The 22546-nt window shown below is 36.6% G+C and overlaps 2 protein-coding genes across 2 annotated transcripts in view; both read right to left on the bottom strand.

Annotated features, from left to right (window-relative positions):
• The window catches only part of EFCAB3 (EF-hand calcium binding domain 3), a 98081-nt gene extending 81323 nt beyond the window's left edge, over nucleotides 1-16758 (bottom strand). The window contains exons 1-7 of the mRNA XM_004749234.3: nucleotides 16659-16758; nucleotides 15922-15975; nucleotides 15338-15442; nucleotides 11186-11239; nucleotides 10576-10680; nucleotides 4715-4768; nucleotides 3717-3821 (exon numbers count right to left, since the gene is read on the bottom strand). Of these exons, the coding sequence (XP_004749291.2) occupies nucleotides 3717-3821; nucleotides 4715-4768; nucleotides 10576-10680; nucleotides 11186-11239; nucleotides 15338-15442; nucleotides 15922-15946 (448 nt within the window). The 5' untranslated portion in view covers nucleotides 15947-15975; nucleotides 16659-16758. The remainder of the gene's footprint in view (nucleotides 1-3716; nucleotides 3822-4714; nucleotides 4769-10575; nucleotides 10681-11185; nucleotides 11240-15337; nucleotides 15443-15921; nucleotides 15976-16658) is intronic.
• The window catches only part of LOC101679735, a 72595-nt gene continuing 66639 nt past the window's right edge, over nucleotides 16591-22546 (bottom strand). The window contains exons 42-46 of the mRNA XM_013054250.2: nucleotides 22297-22401; nucleotides 19390-19440; nucleotides 18640-18744; nucleotides 17565-17618; nucleotides 16591-16763 (exon numbers count right to left, since the gene is read on the bottom strand). Coding sequence (XP_012909704.2) covers nucleotides 16591-16763; nucleotides 17565-17618; nucleotides 18640-18744; nucleotides 19390-19440; nucleotides 22297-22401 — 488 coding nt within the window. The remainder of the gene's footprint in view (nucleotides 16764-17564; nucleotides 17619-18639; nucleotides 18745-19389; nucleotides 19441-22296; nucleotides 22402-22546) is intronic.

The following is a 22546-nucleotide window of genomic DNA, read 5'->3' as shown; positions in this document are numbered from 1 at the left end:
CTTTTTACCCCCTTTTTGGCGATCATCTTCAGGGTTTTGTTTTTGTTTTTAGTTTTTTGTTTTTGCTCCACCATGTTGCTTAAAGTTTTTAAGTAGACTCCTGAGGTCTCCCAGGGTTGTTTTCATTTGTGGATAACTGTCTATTTTTAAATTTTTATTTATTTTTTAAAGGTTTTATTTATTTACCCCCCCACACATACACAGAGAGAGAGAGACAGCAAGAGAGAGAACACAAGCAGGGGGAGTGAGAGAGGAAGAAGCAGGCTTCCCACTGAGCAGGCAGCCTGATGCCAGGCTCCATCCCGGCATGGGATCATGACCTGAGCTGACGGCAGATGCTTAATCAACTGAACCACCCAGGTGTCCTCTCAAAGTAGTTTCTTAAGAAATGATATTTACACAGAATTTTTTTTTTCTGACACTCTTCTCAGAAAATGTCTTATTTTGAAATATGTGAGAATATGAATTTTATTCTCACACTTGATGGATGCTTTAGTAGGATATAGAATTCCAGGTGGGAGGGACGCCTGGGTGGCTCAGTTGGTTAAGCAGCTGCCTTCGGCTCTGGTCATGATCCCGGGGTCCTGGGATCGAGTCCCGCATGGGGCTCCTTGCTCGGCGGGGAGCCTGCTTCTCCCTCTGCCTCTGCCTGCCTCTCTGCCTGCCTCTCTGTCTGCCTGTACTCGCTCGCTCTCTCTCCCTCTGTCTCTGACAAATAAATTAAAAAAAAAAAAAGAATTCCAGGTGGGAAAAAATTTTCTAATAATTTTGAAGGTATTACACAATTGTCTTTCATCTTCAGGAGTTGTAAAGTCTAGTACAATTCACATACCCCAAGCTTTTTAAGTGACTTGCTTCTTTCTCTTTGGAAACTTTTTAAATCCCTTTCTTTCTGGTATTCTGATATTTCACAGTATATTCTGGTGTGACTCTTTTTTTGCTCCTTGTGGTTAAATCTGGAGTCACATTCTTTCCAATTTGGAGACTTTTAAAAATATGATTTATTTCACAATTTTTTCCTCTGTTTTCTGTTTTGTCTTTCTTGGGAATTCTTCTATTATTCAGTTGTTGGATTTCTAGGATTATTTTTCTTATCTTTTTCCCTCCTATTTTTCATCTCCTTTGTCTTTTTGTTCCAATATTCAAATTCATCCTCTAGCCCTTCCACCCACTGAATTACTAAATTTCTTTAACTTTTTTCCCAAAAAGCTTTAAAAAATAAAAAAAAAAGATTTTATTTATTTATTTGACACACAGAGAGAGATCACAAGTAGGCAGAGAGGCAGGCAGAGAGAGAGGGGATGCAGTTTCCCTGCTGAGCAGAGAGCCCAATGCGGGACTTGATTCCAGGACCCTGAGATCATGACCTGAGCTGAAGGCAAAGGCTTAACCCACTGAGCCACCCAGGCGCCCTAAAAAAATTTTTTTTTTTTTAAAGTGCTCCCTTTCCACAGTGCTTCCTATCTTGTTGCATGGCCTCCTTTTCTTATTTTGTAACTAGGGATTTTCTCATTTTTCTAAGATATTAGTTAAAATTATTTTGAATTATTTTTCTCCTTTCTCCTTGACTACAGTATTCCCCACTTATCTGCAGTTCTTCTTTCCCTGGTTTCAGTTACCTGTGTCAACTGCTGTCTGGAAAAAGATGGCCTTCCTTCTGATGTGTCATCAGAAGTCCAATAGTAGCCTAACGCTAAATTACAATATCTACATGATTCATCTCACTTCATCTCATCATGTAGGCATTTTATCATCTCATATCATCACAAGAAGAAGGGTAAATACAGTACAGTAGGATACTGAGAGAGACAGAGAAAGAGGTCACATGCATGTAACTTTTATTACAGTACAGTATTATAGTTGTTTATTATTAGTTATTATTGTTAATCTCTCACTGTGCCTAATTTATACATAACTTTATCATAGGTAGGTATATATAAGAAAAAACATATATGGAGAGTTTGTTATTATCCATGGTTTCAGGCATCCACTGGGGGTTTTGGAACATTTCCCCCACACATAAAAGGGATGACTGTATTTCCTCCAAGTTCCTTCTTTGTTGCTAGTTCTTATTTCTGTCTTTTATATCACAGCATTTTCTTATACATCATACGATTCTTGGTGAGTTTTTTTTTTGTTGTTTTAGTAGCACAAATGTCTTTTCATTGCAGGTTAGAGATGTCAGTATCTGAATAAGCACCTCCCAGCATCTAGGGAGGCCGGTGGGAGAAGAGGACTTGGAAAATCTCGCCATGCAGTATGTTGACTTTTACTTAATCTCCCTGTTTCATTAGAAAATTCACTCCCAAACTTGGCTGTGTCTGATGTCCCAGAATCCTTCTAGTTTAACCTCTCCAGAGAGTAAATGTCTATGTAGCATGTAGCATGGATAAGAAATACTTGCTTAACTGTGGTTTGAGGAAAGGGATCTGTAGATCACACTGCTCTTTTTAAAGCCTTTCTACCAATTCTTCTATTTTCAACCATACTCACATTCCTGACTTTGGAGGTAACAGGTGTCTCCACTTCCTGAGCATTTTATAGTTTTGTGACATGAAGTGGCTACTTTTTTTTTTTTTTTTAAAGATTTTATTTTTGAGTAATCTCTACACCCAACCTGGGGTTCAAACTCACAGCCCTGAGATCAAAAGTTGGATGCTCTACTGACTGAGCCAACTGAGTGTCCTTGAAGTGACCTTCTTGTTTTGCTTCCCCTTTCAGGCTCAGTTTTTACCTTTTATGGTCTTTCATACACTTTCTATTTTTTGAAATTTAATTGACACCTCTTATCTGCTATAATGTTGTCTACTCTTCTCTTAGTTTTTGCGGATTACGCCTTTTTAAATTTCTTTTACATCTTTTTAGTATTTTAGGAAGTCGTATAGATAAATGCAAATATTAAAAAAGTACAGTGTTTATCCAGAAGCTCAAAATATGTATCTCTGTCTTATCTACTCAACCAGATTATGAACTTTTTAAGTGCAGAGACTCTTTTATTTTAAGCAGCAAGATTCTGGCATATATCTCCATAGTTCCTGAATCTAGAAAAATGACTTAAATATAGAAATTATTTTAATAAACATTGCTGTTTTTTTGAAATAGAAAATCTAATAACTATCTTTATTTTATATTTTAAAAAATTTCTCATGTTTCCATAGATATCATTTTATTATCCTCACCATCATCATAGATAGGCATTGTTATTAACTTATTTCATAGATAGATTATATCTGAATTATTGATCAGACTGAGTCAAATTAATAAAGTGTTCCTCCACATAATGTGAATGTGTACTCTGCGATTGACCAACATGATACTGTACATGATTCCCCAAACTTGCCATGGTAAGGAATGCACCTTCACCTTTTTCCTTTTATTTTTAGTCCTTGGAACCTCCTACCATCAACCTTTTCAGGCTTGTTTGAAGTAATAACCACTCTGTGAAGCCTTAGACAATCCAGGGATAGTTGGTCAATATCTCCTTTGTACTTTCATAGCAATATAGATATTATTAATATTAGAGCACATATCATAGTGCATAGCATTTGTGTTTTTGTTTTGTATGTGCTGTCCATCTTTACACTGAGTGCTTTTAGGATGTGGACTTTGTCTCCTTCATCTTTGTAACTTAGAGCCCAGTATTATGTCTAGTAAAATGGCAACCAATTAACTTTTACTGGGTGTATGAACACCTCATTGGCAAAGTAAACACTCACCATCAAGTGGCAAACTCTTCATCAACACAGGGTTATCCTTTAGCCTGAGTCTTAACCCTATGTTTCTCAGAATATTTTCCAGGTCTTCAGAGTTAACTTCTTCCCCTTAAAAAAAAAAAAAAAAAAAAAAAAAAAAAACAAAGGTAAAAGCTCAGACTTCAAGCTTTAAGTCATCATCATCATCATCATCATCAACTATGTTTGTGTAGCATCATTCTCAAATATAGACTAAAAAGCAAGGGAAACATTAAGCATTGTCTAATTATAGAAAATTAGGAGGGAGATTCAAAAATAGAATTTCTTTTTTAAAGATTTTATTTATTTATTTGGTGGAGAGAGACACAGTGAGAGAGGGAGCACAAGCAGGGGAAAGCAGGCTTCCTGCTGAGCAGGGAGCCTGATGTGGGGTTCGAACCCAGGGTCCTGGGATCATGACCTGAGCTGAAGGCAGATGCTTAATGACTGAGCCACCCAGATGCCCAAGAAATAGAACTTCTTTTTGGTAAAAAAGGGTTCATCAGTGTTGGGAACAAGGTATAGTATGAAGAAAGTTGGGTGTTTTAAGAGCCCACTAAATTAACTGGTGTAAATAATTCTGCCAGCATGTAATATTTGCTCTATTGTTTTATTTTTGTCTAAATTATGAGCTTGTTCACATAGTCATATTACCTGTATGTGTAATCTGCCTTGGCATTTCACTATTGGAATAGTAGAAAATAAAATTATATTATTGAAAAACTCTAAAGAACATATGGGTTGTTATTTATGCATTACCCTGTGGCCTTTCAAATAAGATGTAGGTAACAACTGATTATAATAGTGAATAACATTTAATTTATAAGGTTGTTTCTTTAGTTACAGGTACATTACCGGTTAAGAGAAATATAATGACAGGATTAATATATCATGGATAAAATAACGGAAAATACTTTAAAAATAACTTCTTAAGTATTAAGAGGTCATTTTTTTATGCCTTATCATAATTTCTTCTCACTCACCCAGAAGTGCACCCACTTCATCCAGAAGTTTATCCAGTTTAACTCTTCTCTCCCCTATAAGGCAAGACAAAATTTAGATATAGTCCTGCTATGAACTGAATTGTGTCCCCTCAAATTCATATTTTGAAGCCCTAACCTCTGATATGACTATTTGTAGATAAGGCCTTTAGGAGGTAGTTAAAGGTAGTTGTGAGGCCCCAATCTGATAGGACTGTGACCTTATGAGAACAGGACAATACCCCTTTCTGTCTCTGTCTCTCTGTTTCTCCCCCTTTCTCCACCTTTTCTATTTCCCTGCCGTGTAAAGACACATTGAGAAGACAGGCTCTGCAAGAAAATCCCCCTCAGGAACTGAATCAGCTGGTACCTTGATCTTGGATTTCCCTGAATCCAGAACTGTGAGAAAATAAATTTCTGTGGTGTAAGTCACAGACTACGGTATTTTGTTATGGCAGCCCAAGTAGACTAATACAGGTCTCCATTACATAAAATTCTTAAACTGCGGAGTAAAGTATAAGGGTTTATCAGTTTCCCAAAGCTGTTTCCCCCCCAAATTAGATATTTTATTTTCACACTATAGAAGCACAAGGTTGAAAAAAGAAAAAAAAAAGCTAAATATGGTAGATACGTCTGTTCTATTCATTCAACTTTTTCTTTTTGTGTTCCTCATTTACCAGAATGGAAGAAGAGAAATTATTTTCATTTTTTGTTTTTTATGTCAGCTTTATTGAAGTATAATTAGCCAATACATTTGTAATATATTTAAGGTGTACATCATGGTAATTTGATATATGTATACATGAAAGGAGTACCCCACCTAGTTAACTAACACATTTATCACCTCACATATTTATCTTTTTGTGTGTGTGAGAACATTTGAATTTTCTACTCTTTTGGCAAATTTCAGTTATATAATATAGTGTTATTAACCACTATATACAGTGTTATTAATCATACATTTGGTTCTCTGACCGTGCTCATCTTATAGTTGAGAGTTTGTGTTCTAATGCCATTTTGTTAATAATTATTTTCTGGCCATTTCATAATTCCTTTGATCCTTTCTTCTCTTGGTCTTTTCCTTTGTAATTTGATTATTTTCTTAGTGGTATGGTTAGAGTCCCTTCTCTTTATCTTTTGTGTATCCACTATATGTTTTTGCTTTGTGGTCACTACGAGGTTTACATAAAACATATTTATAACAGTCTACTTTAAGCTTATAAGAACTTAATGCACACCCAAACTACACATTTTTATTCCCCCCCATTTCATAAAGCTTTTGTTCTTACAACTTATATCTTTTACCTGTGTATCCACTAACAAATTAATGTAGTTATAATTATTTTTAATACTTTTGTCTTTTAATGTTCATACTAGATTAGTAAGTGATTTATCTTTGAATATTACATTAGAATATTCTGAAATAACTGTTTACCTTTAGTCATGCAATTTATATTTTCATATATTTTCCCGTTACTAATTAGCAACCTTTAGTTTAAATCTGAAGAAGTTCCTTTAACATTTCTTGCAAGGCTACTCTAGTGGTGATGGACTACTTCAGCTTCTGCTTATCTGGATCAGAACATGATCTGAGTTGAAATGATTCAGGAGCTTAACTGATTGAGCCACCCAGGTGCCCCTGGAAAACTCTTGATCTCTCTTTCAATTCTGAAGGACAGCTTTGCCAGGTAGAGTATCTTTGGTTGGCAGTTTTTTCCTTCACACAGTTTGAATATATAATGCCATTACCCTCGAACCTGCAGAGTTTCTCCTGAAAAATCTGCTGATGGTCTTATTGGGCGGCGGTGGTGGTGGTGGGGAGAGTTCCTTCTATATAATACATTTTTTTCTTTCTACATTTAAAATTTCCTCCTTCCTTTTAACAATTTAATTTTAATGTATCTTAGTTAAAGTGTGGCTAGTTTTGTTTCATCTGATCTGGAACTTCCTGAGCTTCCTGGATCTTACTGTCTGTTTCTTTCCTCATGTTAAGTAAGTTTCTAGGCATTATTTCTTTGAATAGGCTTTCTGTCCTTTTCTCTCTCTCTTCTCCTTCTGGGAGATATTGTGAAGTATGAATATTTGTTTACTTCCTGGTAGCCCATAAATCCCATAAGCTATCTTCACTCTTTGCCATTCTTTTTTTTTTTTGTTCCTCTGTTTGAGTAAATTCCACTGCCCTGTATATGAGTTTGCTAATTCTTTCTTCCACTGATCTAGTCTGCTGTTGAACCCCTCTACTGAATTTTTTAGTTCAGTCATTTTATTCTCCAGCTCAGGGATTTCTGTTCAGCACTTTCTTATGTTTTCTATCTGTTGAAATTCTCACTTTGTCCATACATTATTCTCTTGACCTCAATGAACATCAATTTTATGATCATTATCTTGAACTCTTGATCAGGTAAAATCAATACATCTATTTCTTTATGACCTCAATGAACATTTATTTTATGATCATTTGCTCTGGAACTATTTCTTGATTCTTCATTTAAACTGGTTTATCTATTGCATTAAAAGTGGTACCTGTTTCTTAAATTTTTATTTCTTGGGCGCTGGGTGCTCAGTGGAAAGCCGCTGCCTTCGGCTCAGGTCATGATCTTCTTCGAGTTTCTCTCTGACTCCACTGGTTTTCCTCTCTACCTCTGCATAAAAGTGCCTACTTCTAATTTCTCTCTGTCAAATAAATAAATAAAATTTTAAAAAAAAAAAAAAAAAAAAAAAAAAAAAAAAAAAAAAAAAAAAAATTTTATTTTAAGTTTTCGTTTGAATTCCAGTTAGTTAACAAACAGTGTTATATTAGTTTCAGATAGTTTTTTCAATATAGTGATTCAGCACTTTCATACATCACCCTGTGCTCATCACAAATGTCCTCCTTAATCCCCATCACTTAGTTGACCCGTCCCCTCACTTCCCTCTCCTCTGGTAGCCATCAGTTTGTTCTCTATAACTAAGAGCCTGTTTATTGATTTGTCTCTGTCTTTCTTATTTTTTTCCTTTACTGTTTTTTATGCTTCTGAAATTCCACATATGAGTGAAATCCTATGCTATATATTTTTTTCTGACTTATTTCACTTAGCATAATACTCTCTAGCTTCATACAGCTTCATCTATGTTTTTGCAAATAACAAGATTTCATTCTTTTTTACGGATTAATAGTATTCCTTTTAAAAAATATATAAATTTTATGTGGTATACATATATGTATACCACATCATCTTTATCCATTCATCAATCAATGTCTTGCTAGACTGGTCTCATGTAGGAGATAAACCTTACTGTTAAGCTTAGCCTGAGTTCCTTGTTGTCTCAAACCTTTGTGATTATTTAAGCTGCCCTCTTTTTTTTTCCGTGGCTACCAGTAGTTGAGGGTATGTCCAGACTTGTCAGTGTTCCAAAATGGAAGATCTCAGTCAACATCTAGATGTAGGCTGATTTTTTCATTTTTTAACTTGTCAAATATTTGCTGGATGCCTCCTTATATGCCAGGCCCTATTTTCAGTGCTGGCAATACAAAGCAAACAACATTAAATCTCTGCTTCTGTCGCAACAACTACTAAAGTCAAAGCAACCACTGGGTTATGAATAATTTCAGACCAAAAATAGAGCATTGCAATAAAACAGAAATTTATTTAAAGTGCTTTTACTATATCCCTGTTCCTTGGCTCTCTTTGGTTTATCACTGTATCTTTGTTTCTTTGAATATGAACATATATATATATATATATATATATATAAAAATATCTTTAAAGATACATAAAGATATTAAATATATATATATATCTTTAAAGATTTTATTTATTTGACAGAGAGATCACAAGTAGGCATAGAGGCAGGCAGTGAGAGAGGGGGTAGCAGGCTCCCCATCATGCAGAGAGCCCGATGCAGGGCTCGATCCCAGAACCCTGAGATCATGACCTGGGCTAAAGGCAGAGGCTTAACCCACTGAGCCACCCAGGCACCTGTCTTTGGTTATATTTTTAAAACTCAGATCTTGTTACCTTTACTGAGCAGGGGCAATGATATTTATTTTGAGACATTCAGTTAGATTGCCCTCTAGATAATTTAGGGTGGGGCCATATTCCAATTCCAACAGGAGTTTTATATAATCTTGCTTGACTTATGTGTTACAGAATTATGAGAAAAGGGTTAGAATTAGAAAAGAAATAGGAGACCACTTTTTTGAAAAGCAGAAAGTCTTGATTTTAAGGATCATCAGATCATATTAAATAAGCTTAGGTAAACCAACACTTCTAGGATGCTTATCAAATTATTAGTCAGTCAATAGAATCATTTCAAGATGTTAAAGATGCTAAGATGCTCAAGATACTAAGAGTTAAATACACTGCCCTGATCAGATGCTATTGCTAAAAATCATGCCAAAAAGTACTAATCCCATGGGGTGCCCGAGTGGCTCACTTGGTTAGTACTCCAACTTAGGTCATGGTCCTAGGGTCTTGGGATCGAGTCCCACATCAGGCTTCCTGTTCAGTGGGGAGTTTGCTTCTCCCTCTACCTCTCTCCCCTGCTTCATGTTTCTCTCTCTTGCTTGTTCTCTTTCAAATAAAATCTTAAAAAAGTACTAATGTCACATAAATTTACTATTACATGTTTTTCTTTATATGATAAGGATTAGCTACTTCTTCTTCCTTTTTTTTTTAAGATTTTATTTATTTATTTGACAAAGATCACAAGTAGTCAGAGACAGAGGCAGGGAAGCAGGCTCCCTGCTGAGCAGAGAACCCGATGTAGGGCTCGATCCCAGGATCCTGGGATATGACCTGAGCCGAAAGCAGAGGCTTTAACCCACTGAGCCACCCAGGCACCCCAATTTCTTTTTTTAAAAAATAAGGTTTTATTTATTTATTTTTGGGAGAGAGAGAGAGAGAGCACAAATGGGTGGGGGTGGGCAGAGGGAGAGGGAGAAGCAAGCTCTCTGCTGAGCAGTGAGAACCCCACACTTTTGAGCCCAGTGTGGGGTTCAGTTTCAGGACCCTGGGATCATGACCTGAGCTGGAGGCAGATGCTTAACTGACTGAGCCAACCAGGCGCTCCAAAGTTTAGCTATTTCAAAAAATTAACTGTAGTGGGGGTTGCTTATTTAAAATTAAGATTCATGGGCTCCACCTAAGACCTATTTGAACGTAGTCTGAAGGGGGTGGGTAATTTCTGTGTAATTTAAAGCTTAATACCTATAAATTTATTAATGTAACTGTTAGATATATATTGTATATATCTTGCAACAGTACAAGCAACGTTTAACAGTTTCCAGCACTTGCGAGGCACCTGGGTGGCTCAGTGGGTTAAAGCCTCTGCCTTCAGCTCAGGTCATGATCCCGCAGTCCTGGGATTGAGCCCTACATCAGGTTCTCTGCTCAGCAGGGAGCCTGCTTCCCCCTCTCTCTCTCTGACTACTTGTGATCTCTGTCTGTCAAATAAATAAATAAATAAATATCTTAAAACAAAAAACAAAAAAACTCCAAACAGTTTCTAGCACTCTTCCCTCCCTCCAATTTCTTTTTGTTGTTCTCTGAAATCCTTTATAATTTTCTCTCCCACCCCTCAAAAAATATAATTTTCTCTCCCACCCCTCAATGTAATTTTTTTGTTTTATTTTTTAATGTTTATTTGATCCCAACACTGTCATTTTGTTTTGGTATTCTCTGGCATAGGAACTCTGCAAGCAGCAACATGAGCAATTATTGGTATTTTATCTAAGATTAATATTGAGACAGTATATCTCCATTCTTTAGGATCGAATCTCTATAAACTTCTGGTTTTTCCATGAAATTAATAAGTACGTTTGAGAGGTTTCCACAGAAAAACAAAAATTTCCTTATAGGGCACTGTGTACTTGAAATGCTCACCATCAATTGGCAGGTGAGTGCACAGTTCCTCAATTTCTTCCTCCTCAAGTGAGAATCCCATGTTTTCAAGAACATCGTCTAGTTTATTGACATTAACCTTTCCTCCTTAAAAAAGAAAGAGATAAGAATAAAATAAATTTGTATTTATGCCAGAGAGGGAAAAAATATTTGGTTGTATAAATTGACCAACACCAACAGGAAGTAAAAAGCAATGTCACCATAAAGGTCTTGGAATGAGCAAAAGAATTAGTTCGGAATTAAGAGTAGAAAAAGTCTCCCTCTCAATTTCCCAGAAAATATTATTACAGAAATTTCTAAGGTGCGTTTGCCCAGAAGAAAGAGAAGAACAAGCAAGACAGGTAAATTACAGCAAAGAGACAACCAATACAAAAATTTCTTACCATTAAGTAAGACTCCAAGTTTGCAACAATGACAAAATACATAGGCCGTTTTCCCAAACGTGATTGTATATAATTAAGAATGCCAGCTCATTAAAAAACAAAGTATAGCAGAATTAGCAATCTAATCATTGAGAAATAAGAGAGATTTTAGAAAAGTAAATGCATAAGTTCGAAGATGTTTTCTCTTCCTCACCATGCTTCTCACTCACCTCTGTAGGTCTTCACTCCATCCATCAATCTATTCTTATACACCTTTTTATTATCTGTAACATAAGGGTCAATTTAGTTTACCAAGAAGTGGAAATTGAGAAAGATATTAGTACTTATTTTTAGATTTTCTAAGTTATTATTAGTTATACTCCAAAGAAGGAAGCAAAGAAATGACGAAGATTCTCAAGGTAACTATTCATTCTCTGGCATCTGATGTATTATTGGTGCAACTTTGAAATTAACATTGAAACAGATTTCTTCTCTTCTTTTTTTCTAAAATATCCCTTCTTCTACAACTGTTTTATCACCTTTTCCCTATCTTTGGCTTTAGACTTGTTCTGGATGCTGGTTCCAACATTTAAAAATGTTTACCCACAGCAGTAATACCCAAAGAGAACATTATTTGCGGAATTAAGATTTAAATGGTAAGGATAAAATATTTTATGCCAGAAGGCTCTTTCTACATTTATTTTTCTCTTAATTTTTAAACATTGAGTTATGATTGACACAAAGATTGTGAAGTTTAAGGTATATTGATTTGAAACATTTATGTTGTAATATGATTGCCATTGTATCACTACTTAATACCTCGATCATGTCAAATAAGTATTGTTTCTTTTCATTTTGGGAACAATTAAGATCTGGCTACTTAGCAATTTTAATGTTTACAATACAGTTTTGTATCTATAATCACCTTACTGTGTACCACATCTTTAGGACTTATTTATCCACTAGTAAGTATGTATCCTTAAGTAACATCTCTCCATTCTTCTATTATGCTTCCCAGCCTGTGATAACCACAATTCCACTGCATTGCTTCGATAAACAATAAACGCTGGGGTGCAGGTGCCCCTTCAAATCACTATGTTTGTATCCTTTGGATAAACACCTAGTAGTGCAATTGCTTCATTGTAGTAGCTCTATTTTTAACTTTAAGGAATCTTGACACTTGTGTTAAGAGTGGCAGCTACAGTTTGCATTCTCACCAACAGTGTAAGACGATTTCCCTTTCTCCACAGCCTCACCAACATCTGTGATCACTTGTTCATTTTAGCCATTCTGACCGGGGTGAAGTGGTATCTCATTATGGTTTTGATCTGTATTTCCATGATGCTGAGGAGTGATGTGGAGCATTTTTTTCTGTGTTAGCCATTTGTATGTCTTCTTTGGAGAAATGTGTGGTCATGTTTTTTGCCAATTTCTTAATTGGATTTTTTGGTTTTTGGGTGTCGAGTTTGATAAGTTCGTCATAGATTTTTGGATAGCAGTCCTTTACCTGATACATCAATTGAAAGTATCTTCTCCCATGACATAGGTTGGCTTTTAGTTTTGTTAATTGTTTCCTTTGCTGTGTAGAAACTTTTAATCTTGATGAAGTCCTAATAGTTCATTTTTGCTTTTGTTGCCCTAGCCTCTGGAGACATGTCTCATAGGAAGTTGCTGCAGCTGAGGTGAAAGATTGTTGCCTGTGCTCTCCTCAAGGATTCTGATGGATTCCTGTCTCACATTTAGGTCTTTTGTCCATCTTGAGCTTATTTTTGTCTATGATGTAAGCAAGTTTCATTCTGCAAACTTCCAAACTCATTCCACAAGGCCAGCATTACCTTGATCCCCAAACCAAGGACCCCACTAAAAAGGAGAATTACAGACCAATATCCCTGATGAACATGAATGCAAAAATTCTCAACAAGATACTAGCTAATCAGATCCAACAGTACATTAAAAGGATTATTCATGATGTCCAAATGGGATTTATTCCTGGGCTGCAGGGATGGTTCAACATCCACAAATGAATCGACATTGATATACCACATTAACAAAAGAAAAGAACCCTATGATCCTCTCAATAGATGCAGAAAAAACATTTGACAAAATACAGATCCTTTCCTGACAAAAACCATAAAAAAAGTATGGATAGAAGGAACATTCTTCAACAGAAGGGTGGCTACCATTTGTCACCATGCAATGTTATTATAATATCATTGACTATATTCCCTATGCTGTATCTTTGACTTATTCATTTCATAACTGCATGCCTGTATCTCCAGTTACTGTACTTCCCCTCACCCATTTTGCTCATCTCCCACCTTCCCCTCTCTGGCAACTATCAATTTGTTCTCTGAATTTATAGGTCTGATCCTGCTTTTTGTTTGTTTAATCTTTTTTAATTTAAAGGTTCACATATGAGTGAAATCAAATGGAAATTGCCTTTCTCTGTCTGACTTACTTTGCTTAGCCTAATACCCTCTAGGTCCATCCATGTTGTTGCAAATGGAGATTTCATCTTTTATAGCTGAGAAATAATCCATTGTGTATATATCCCACATCTTTTTTATCCATTCATCTATCAATCTTGGGCCGTTTCCATATCTTGACTATTATAAATAATGCTGCAATAAAGGGCACACATATCTTTTTAAACTAGTGTTTTTGTTTCTTTGGTGGTGGAATTATTAGATCATATGGTATTTCTACCTTTAATTTTTTGAAGAAACTTCATACTGTTTTCCACCATGGCTACCCCAATTTACATTCCCAATGATAGTGCACAAAGGTTCCTTTTTCACCACATCCTTGTCAACACTTGTTATTTCTTGTCTTTTTTATTCTATCCATTCTGACAGTTCCAAGGTTACATCTCAGGGAAATGCAAATCAGAACCACAAGGAGATGTTACCTTACACTTAACAGAATGCCTTTAAGCTTTTATGATTTCTTTCTGGTTCTTATAATTCACTAGGTTGGCTATTGAGAACTTTTTCTTTCCACTAGGTGGCGCTATAGCTTAAGTTTATGGTTTTCGCCCCTAGTGACTCCGGGTAGCTCGTTTTCTGAGCGTGCTTACTGCAGTAGCTCTTGGGGAGGATGCACGTGTGGCCCTTGCACAAGGAACTAGCAGCAGAATAGGGGGAGGTGTGGGTTTAGCATCTGAGCACTGGAGATGCCTGACAACTACAGAGAGATCACAAGGTATGGTACTCGCAGAGGCTCACGGGTTGACTTCCTGCTGAGTGCAATCTCTTGAATGCCAACTGAAAATCATCTCTGCCTCTTTGCCAGTCAGGGAGCTCCCCACTTAGTGCTGTGGGTGCTGGTGGAAAAAAATGGGTTTTCTCAGCTGGTCCTGTTCTGCTGCGGCAGCCAAGCACTCACTCACTGCTTTCCTTTCCCCTGTGGGAAAGGTCACTGTGGCCCATGTATCACTCCCTTAGGGGAGAGTGGTGCCGGGAAAGTTTCTTAAGTGCCTCTGCTGTGGCCAAACTCATATTTGTCTTTCTTTTTCTCTGATGCTGTGCTGGAGTCTCCCTCCTGGAAGGCTGGACTTGTTCTGCAAGTTCTCATGCCTGGGTCAGCACTCACCAGATCTTTGCCTGATAGCATGAGAGAGAGGTATAGGCAATTTTGCTGACTGTGTTGGTTCTGCAGCCCTGTATGGAGATTGCCTGTCTCTTACAGCTGCACTGGTGATCGAGGCTCCTCCTGGGTCCCTTGGAGAAAGGTGCTAGTTCCAAAACATTCTTGTTTGTGTGTGGGTGTCCAAATCATTGATCAAAAAGGGTGATTATAGAGGAGGAACAACTTAAATGCCATGTTGCTGATGTCATTCCTTTTAAATTTTTTTTCTTTTTTTAAAAATTTTTTATTTTTTATAAGCATATAATATATTTTTATCCCCCGGGGTACAGGTATGTGAATCGCCAGGTTTACACACTTCACAGCACTCACCATAGCACATACCCTCCCCAATGACCATAACCCTACCCCCTTCCCCCAACCCCCCTCCCCCCAGCAACCCTCAGTTTGTTTTGTGAGATTAAGAGTCACTTATGGTTTGTCTCCCTCCCAATCCCATCTTGTTTCATTTATTCTTCTCCTACCCCCTTAACCCCCCTGTTGCATCTCCACTTCCTCATATCAGGGAGATCATATGATAGTTGTCTTTCTCCGATTGACTTATTTTGCTAAGCATGATACCCTCTAGTTCAATGGAATACTATGCAGTCATCAAAAGAAATGAAATCTTGCCATTTGCGACGACGTGGGTTGAACCTTTTAAAAACTTTAATAGCACTTTAAAGAGTTATGTTTCCAGAATCTTATACAATAACTAAATACTCTCTGAAATCCACGGCAATGCCGGAAATGCTTACCATCCAATGGCAATATGTTCAGCAGCTCCTGGCTTTCTCTCTTTGTTAATTCAATCCCTACATTTTCCAGATAAAGTTGTGTGTCACTGGCATTAATTTTACCACCTTTAAAAAGATGGGAAGTGTGATATGTGAATTTTCATATATAATAATTCTACTTTAAGATAATTATAATAAAACAGCACTATCTCAACTCGTTAGAGATACAAGGGCAGAAGAGCAAGGAAACAATGGGGCCTGCCTAATTGCATCACAAGAAGGGGTTAAAAGATAACATTGCTTTAAGTCTTGTCAAAAAAATGTTTTTATTAATGCTCTAAAAAAAAAATAGGGACAAGCCAACCAGCCTATAATAAAATACACTTCTTAAGAATATGATACTTCTAAAACCATCTATCGTATCTAATTTGTTTTATCTAATAAAACATCTATCTATATTCTTAAAAACAAATGTGTCATCACTATACTAGTAAAATAAGGCTTCTGTATAATTATGGAATACTGGGATATACAATTAAAATATGGTATGTATGTACAACAAAGGATCTGGATTTTACATCTTTTCATCATTTCTTCTCACTCACCAGAAAATAACTTTGCTGTACCCATAAAGGAGTTCAGTGCAATCTTTCCATTATCTGAAATACAAATCATAAAGCATATGTTAATAAAATATGCATTGCTATTGCGAATAGGGTCCATTTTTTCCATGAAATTTTCCAAGTTGTCATTCCTTACATAGAGGAAATTTGTTGATTTAAACATTTTCTTTTATATCCAACCACATTACAGAATTGTAAAGAAGGTGTTTTAACAAATACTAAATTAGATCTTTAACAAATACTAAATTACATCTTTAATTCTTTTCCATTTGATCCTCCTTTTCACCTAACAGGTATCTCTTTGGTGCCATATTATTGCTCTAAAGTCAGATATCACTGAGCCTCTATTTTAACCCAACATGACATTGTTAAATGAGAATATGATCGTCTCTAGTTGTACATTACATACGAAACAATTCCAGATCTTTTCTAACTCATTTTGGTTTTGTAAATTTCTGACCTTTTCTGACATCTATTTCAATAACTTCCGTTGTTTTCCTCTGAAGAGCTGTTTTGTTTTTCCTAGCTAAATTTGTCCTATTGGTCCTCTGACAATATTGAGAATAATAACAAGGAGTCATATTTCTCATCTTTAAGGATTATAACTTTATAAGTACTTCTAACTTTCCAAGTGAAATTCATTAAGAGTATTCAGATTTCCTGAGAAGATTTCAAAGATTTTTCTGATATAAAGTGTAAGTGATAAAGGAAATACTCACTGTCCCTTTTCAGATGATTGGATAGATCTTGGATTTCTTTCTTTTCAAGGTCATAGTTAAAGTTTTCCAGAATGGTTTCTATTTTATTCTCTAAAATTTTCCCACCTTAATAAAGAAAGAGGTGAAATAAAAATGTGAAATTATGTCTAAAATTAAAAGAATTCTAGTTAAGTCTATGAACCAAACCCTAATGGGAGGGAGAAAAAGTTGCAATGCAGATGTTCAAGGAAACACAAAACTAAGGTGGCAGCGGGCAGGGCTGGGGAATGTGAAATAAAGAACATTGTTCCTTATACATGTTATAAGACACCCTGTTAAAATTCCTTATAGATATTTAAAGCAAAGAAAATAAGTGAGGCCAATTACTCATTCTTCATTTCTTATTCATAATGGGGGGGATATGTCAGAAACAACAGCCATAATTCTGGCTACTGAGCTTGAAATCTGCCACTATAACAGTAAACCATTTCTACAAATTTACTGGTTACTTGAACTTGAGTTATAAGTCATAAAGGAGAATGAAAAAGGTTAATAACCTAACTGTTAAATATCACAGAGTGGTTAGGAATATGGGTTCAAATTCTCTTCCAATTCTCTTTCAAATTCTCTTTCAAATTCTGTTGAAACTGTGTGACCTTTGACAAGTGAGTCAGTATCTCCCATCTGTAAAATGGTGCTTATGTTAAGTACATATCTCTTAGGACTTTTGTAATAATTAAATGAATTGCTAGATGTAAAGTACTTAGGACAGTGCCTGGCATTATAATCAAGAGAAATTAGCTATTGTTATTATTAAGCAATTAAAAGGATTTCCAAAAGGAAACACAAAACTTCAAGATCTCATTTTTACTTGATTTCTTATTTTTATCGTATTTTTATTCTTATCTTATTATGCTTATCACTCACCTTGGAAAGTCTTTAAACCATCTAGCAACCGACTGCGATACACCTTTCCATCAGCTATAAGAGAAGTCGTAATTGATATCATGGAGAAAGTGACACAGCAATTCATAATAAGAGTATGGACTATTCTTTTTTTTTTTTTTAAGATTTAATTATTTATTTTAGAGATAGAGATAGAGAGTACATGAATGGGAGTAAGGGAAGAGGGAGAGAGAGGAAAAACAGACTCCCCACACTGGGCTCTATCCCAGGACCCCATGATCATGACCCTAGCTGCCAAGAGTTGGACACTTAACCAACTGAGCCACCCAGGTGCCCCCCAACTATTTCATAAGGACAATAATGTCACATGATTGGCCTTATAAATTGACCTAATTTCTTTTTTTTTTAATAAAGATTTTATATTATATATTCTTTCAATGGAGATAGCGAGAGAGAGTGTGAGCGCACAAGCAGGGGGAGAGGCAGGAAGAGGGAGAGGGAGCTCCGCTCAGCAAGGAGCCTGATGTAGGGGCTCCATCCCAGGACCCTGGGATCATGACCTGTGCTGAAGGCAGATGCTTAACCGACTGAGCCACACAGGCACCCCCAAATTTATCTAATTTCTTATCCATACACCCTTCTTTTCCTTGGTTTTAAGAATAGAGGGAAGGAACAGAGTAAGGTTTTAAATTTATCCATTTCACCATTCTGAAACTTTGCATCTCTTGGATTTGACTTTTTTACATGACTTCCTCTCCGGTGCCCTCCCACCCCCAACAGCTTCTTTCTCTCTATGCTTTAGGACTGTCAGACATTTCAAAGTCAATATCCTAAACTAAAGTTTATTAATTTAAAAATCCCAATTTCTTTATGAAGTTCTCAAGCTAAAGGCCAATAGAGTCAGCTCCACCCCCCCTACAATAGCCTCCATGAGGGCAAAGGTTTTTGTCTGTAATTCTATAACCTAAGAAGTGCTCAATGAATACATTGACTATAAATATATACTTAAAAGTTTAATGATTCCCTACCTACCCCAACAATATATACACTCAAACTACATTATCCTAAAGGCAACAGCAGTGTCAGAAATGCTTACAAGTAATTGGCAGAGTTTTTAGCAGCTTCCAACATTCTGTAGGTGTGAGTTCTATCCCTATTTTTTTCAAAAAATCACCTACTTCATCAACATGAATCTTGATTCCTTTGAAAAGATGGAAATTATGACTGATGAAAAACTCAAGAGTGATAAGTGATTCTAAATTATGAATTTTATCTAAGTTTAATTGCAGAATTGAGAACAGGGTTGACAAAAGTGCTGAGTCAAGACTCTAAGGGACTATCAAAAACAACCAAATCTCATAATTCTAGAGAGGAAAAAATACATTTTGAATGCTCTTATAAAAGTGGGATAAATTGACACTCTGAAATGGGAGTTGTATGAGACCAGAACCACTTATCTAAGTGACTATATAAATAATTCTATAAAGATGGCATCTATATTATTTTTTACTTGCCTACGTGATAAGTTAATCAGAAAATAGATTTATACCAATGTTTTATCATGCCAATTATTGTGGCAACATAGATTTTTGGCTGTTCAAACAATGGAAAGTGATATGCAGTATTGAAAAAAATTCCAGAGAACACTGGATATTTTACTAAGACATAAAAATTCAGCAGTTTTGCTCAAAAAGTGTATAGCCAAAAAGTAATCTGGATCATTATATAAAAGATACCACTAATATACCAAGAAGAAGAATAATGTCAGTATTATAGGAATAAAATGTTTAAAAACATAACAGAATTATCAGAATGTAATAATTTTTTTCTATAAGTTTTCACTTACCTTTGAATGGATCTACATTTTTCATGAGCGTATTCAGTTTAACCTTTTCATCTGTAAGATAATATACAAATGAGACCCAGTCATAATGACTCAGATCCAGAAAACATTATAAACAATTTATATTGTAAAACAAAACACTGAAATGTAGAAACTTAAACCAATTTGTTCTATAAATGTATCCCGGTTAAGCATGGAATTGGATCAAATTCTAAATATGGTAAATATAGAACACCGAAGAAGAAACTGTAGTAAAAAATACCAAATTCTATACATAACAGAGCTAGGAAGTTTTGTTTGTTTTTAGTTTCAGGTGTACAATTTGTTGATTCAACATTTCCATACATTATCCAGTGCTCATCACAAGTGCCCTCCTTGAACCCCAGCAGCTACTTAATCCATCGCCCCAATGATCTCCCTTCTGGTAACCATTGGTTTGTTCTCTATAGTTAAGAATCTGTTTCTTGGTATATGTGCTGCTAAAGCGAGCACAAGAGTCTGTTTCTTGGTTTTCCTCTCTCTTTTCTTCCCCCATGGTTGTTTGTTTTATATCTTTAATTGCACATGAGTGAAATCATATTGTATTTGTTTTTTCTCTGACTTATTTCATTTAGCAAAATTTTCTCTAGCTCTATCTATGTTGCTGCAAATGGCAACATTTCATTCTTTCTTTAGGGCTGAGTAATATTCCATTGTATGTATGTATGTATATACACACACACACACACACACACACACACACATCCCATCTTCTTTATCCATTCATCAGTCCATGGACATTTGGGCTCTTTTCATAATTTGGCTATTGTTGATAGTGCTGCAATAAATATCGTGGTGCATATATTCCTACAAATGAGTATTTTTGTATTCTTTGGGTAAATACCAGCAGTGCTAGGAAGTTTTAAAAGTATTGGTGGACCTGCTTTCCATTTGGCTTGTTCTACTTTAGAATCCAGGAGTACCATGATGTCTGGCCACCTTACTATCACAGGATTTAAAAGCAATGTATACTGTAATATCATTGTGTTCACCTACTTAAAATATTGTAGATTACTACTTCCATGTGCGGCCTTTACTCAGCACATTCTTCATGCTCCAATTCCATAGCCATCAGATTTCCAAATTAAATTTGTGTAATTACTGTTTGAAAATCTCATTTCTAGGGCCACGTCACACAACCCCTCTGACGGTATCGTTCATGTCAGAGTCTTTGAAGCCCCGCCCACCTCTCTTATACAAGGCAGTATTATTTAGTAGAAAGGGCAAACCTCTGAGGTCATATAAACCTATATAGGCTTCTTTAAGGGCTGGCATCTTTGCTTTGCCACTGAGCAGCCATGTGGATTTGGGCAAGTCAATTAGCTTCTGTACTGACTCTCAATTTCCATATCAGGGTAACTAACATAATAATCTACCTTTCAGAGTTGTTTTGAGGACTATCAATAACATATTTCAAGTGCCAAATATTGTTTGTGGCATACAGCAGCACTTAATTCTTTATAATTATTGAGGAATGATGTCAGTATCATGGCAGCATAAGACATCCCTCTTTTTTGTCCACCCTTTAAACAACGAAATTCAGCATCCATCTATGAACAAAAGTATCTCTGTTGGGATTGTGGGGTCCAGCACCATTTGCCAAGGAACCCAGTAGAAATTTACCCACATGGGTATTGAGTAACAAGGAGACAGACCATGGTACGGGTTAAGAACCAGCCCCAGCCTCTCTCAGGTGTGGTTGGGAAATCCAGGAGAGTAATGACTTGGGCAGACACCCACAATGGGAAGGCTTTGTGGAGGTCCAGCTTTCCTGAGGGGAGATTCCAGTACTCTACTGGGAGCAAAACAGTATGAGTTTGGATGCACTGGAGTGGGTGAGAGGAATCCTGCTAGGGCTGCCCCACCCCCAAGGCAACACACTGCAGAGCTGCACTACTAGCTGGTGGCAATCTCTCTCCAGGATCGGGGAGGTGGGGAGGGAAATCTGGGAGTGATTTCCTAGCTACTCCAGTTATGCGTAATGCTGCTAGGGAAGCCAGTTTTTCTCCTGCAGCACTCCAAGTATTGAGGTGGGGTCTCTGTGACTGGCGAAAAGGATGAGATCAGGAACAGGCAGATAATATTAAAGAGCATCAAACAAATGTGGTTTCTGTTGACTGCCTTCAGGACTCAGTAGGGAAGCTTGTCCATGAATTGCTGGAAGAACCTTACTTGAAGACCTCCACACCTGGCCTATGGGCACTACCTGCAGCAGCTGCCTGTGCCTGCTCACGAATGTGGTGGTGAGAGTAAACCGGGAGTGCCCTCAGAAAACATTCCACGGTCTGTGGGCAAGGGAGAAACCACAAACTTGAGCTGTAGCTCCACCTTTTGGAAAACAAAAGAGAGGTTTTAGTTCAACAGCCCGCCTGATATGTTTTAAGAACCAGAGAAGACAACAAGCTTAAGAATTCTGCCAGAAGAGGGAGCAAGAAGTGTGGAGCAGGGGTATTCACACTGTGTTGGACGAAGTCCCAGAAATAAGCAGGACCAAGGAAGATTATCTCCCACCTGAAGATAATCTTCAAGACACGTAGAGATTTGGAGGAAGTGATTACTGTCTTTTCTGCCATTATACATTCCTTCTTTTAGTCTAGTTAAAATTTATGGTGATTTAAAGGATTTTTATTTTTATTTTTTTTCTCCTGACTTGTAAAATTTCTTCTTTAACTTTCCTTTGTTCCATTTCTCCAAGAAGCAGGTGGAGAAATCTGTCAATTTCTAGTTGGCGTCAATGAATTTAGTTCTGGAGCGGGGAGTCACTATTTTCTGATTTAAACACTAATGATCTGAGTTAATACCTTTTCCCACGTGAATACCTTTGGAAGTTTTATTAGGAGCCCACTCTCCCTAAAGGTACAACATGCTCACCAGCAGCTGGCAGACGGTTCTGCAGGTCCTCAAGTTCCTCATCCTCCAGCTCATAACCCAAGTTTTCCAGGATGCTTCCTATTTTAGAGGTGCGACACTTTCCACCTCAGGGAAGAAGGAATAGGGATAAAATATAGGAACTAATATCCAAGGAAAATGCTGGCTATATTCATACACCAATGAAACAAAGCCACAGGACGATAATTTAAAAAAAAAAACTGTTTAGGGCTACATGTGGGACATGTTCAAC

Source organism: Mustela putorius, unplaced genomic scaffold, assembly GCF_011764305.1.
Source record: "Mustela putorius furo isolate JIRA1106 unplaced genomic scaffold, ASM1176430v1.1 tig00000487_pilon_pilon_pilon, whole genome shotgun sequence".
Classification (NCBI taxonomy): Eukaryota; Metazoa; Chordata; class Mammalia; order Carnivora; family Mustelidae; genus Mustela; species Mustela putorius.
The sequence above is the reverse complement of the archived record's forward strand: the minus strand, read 5'-3'. Positions and strand labels throughout refer to the sequence as shown.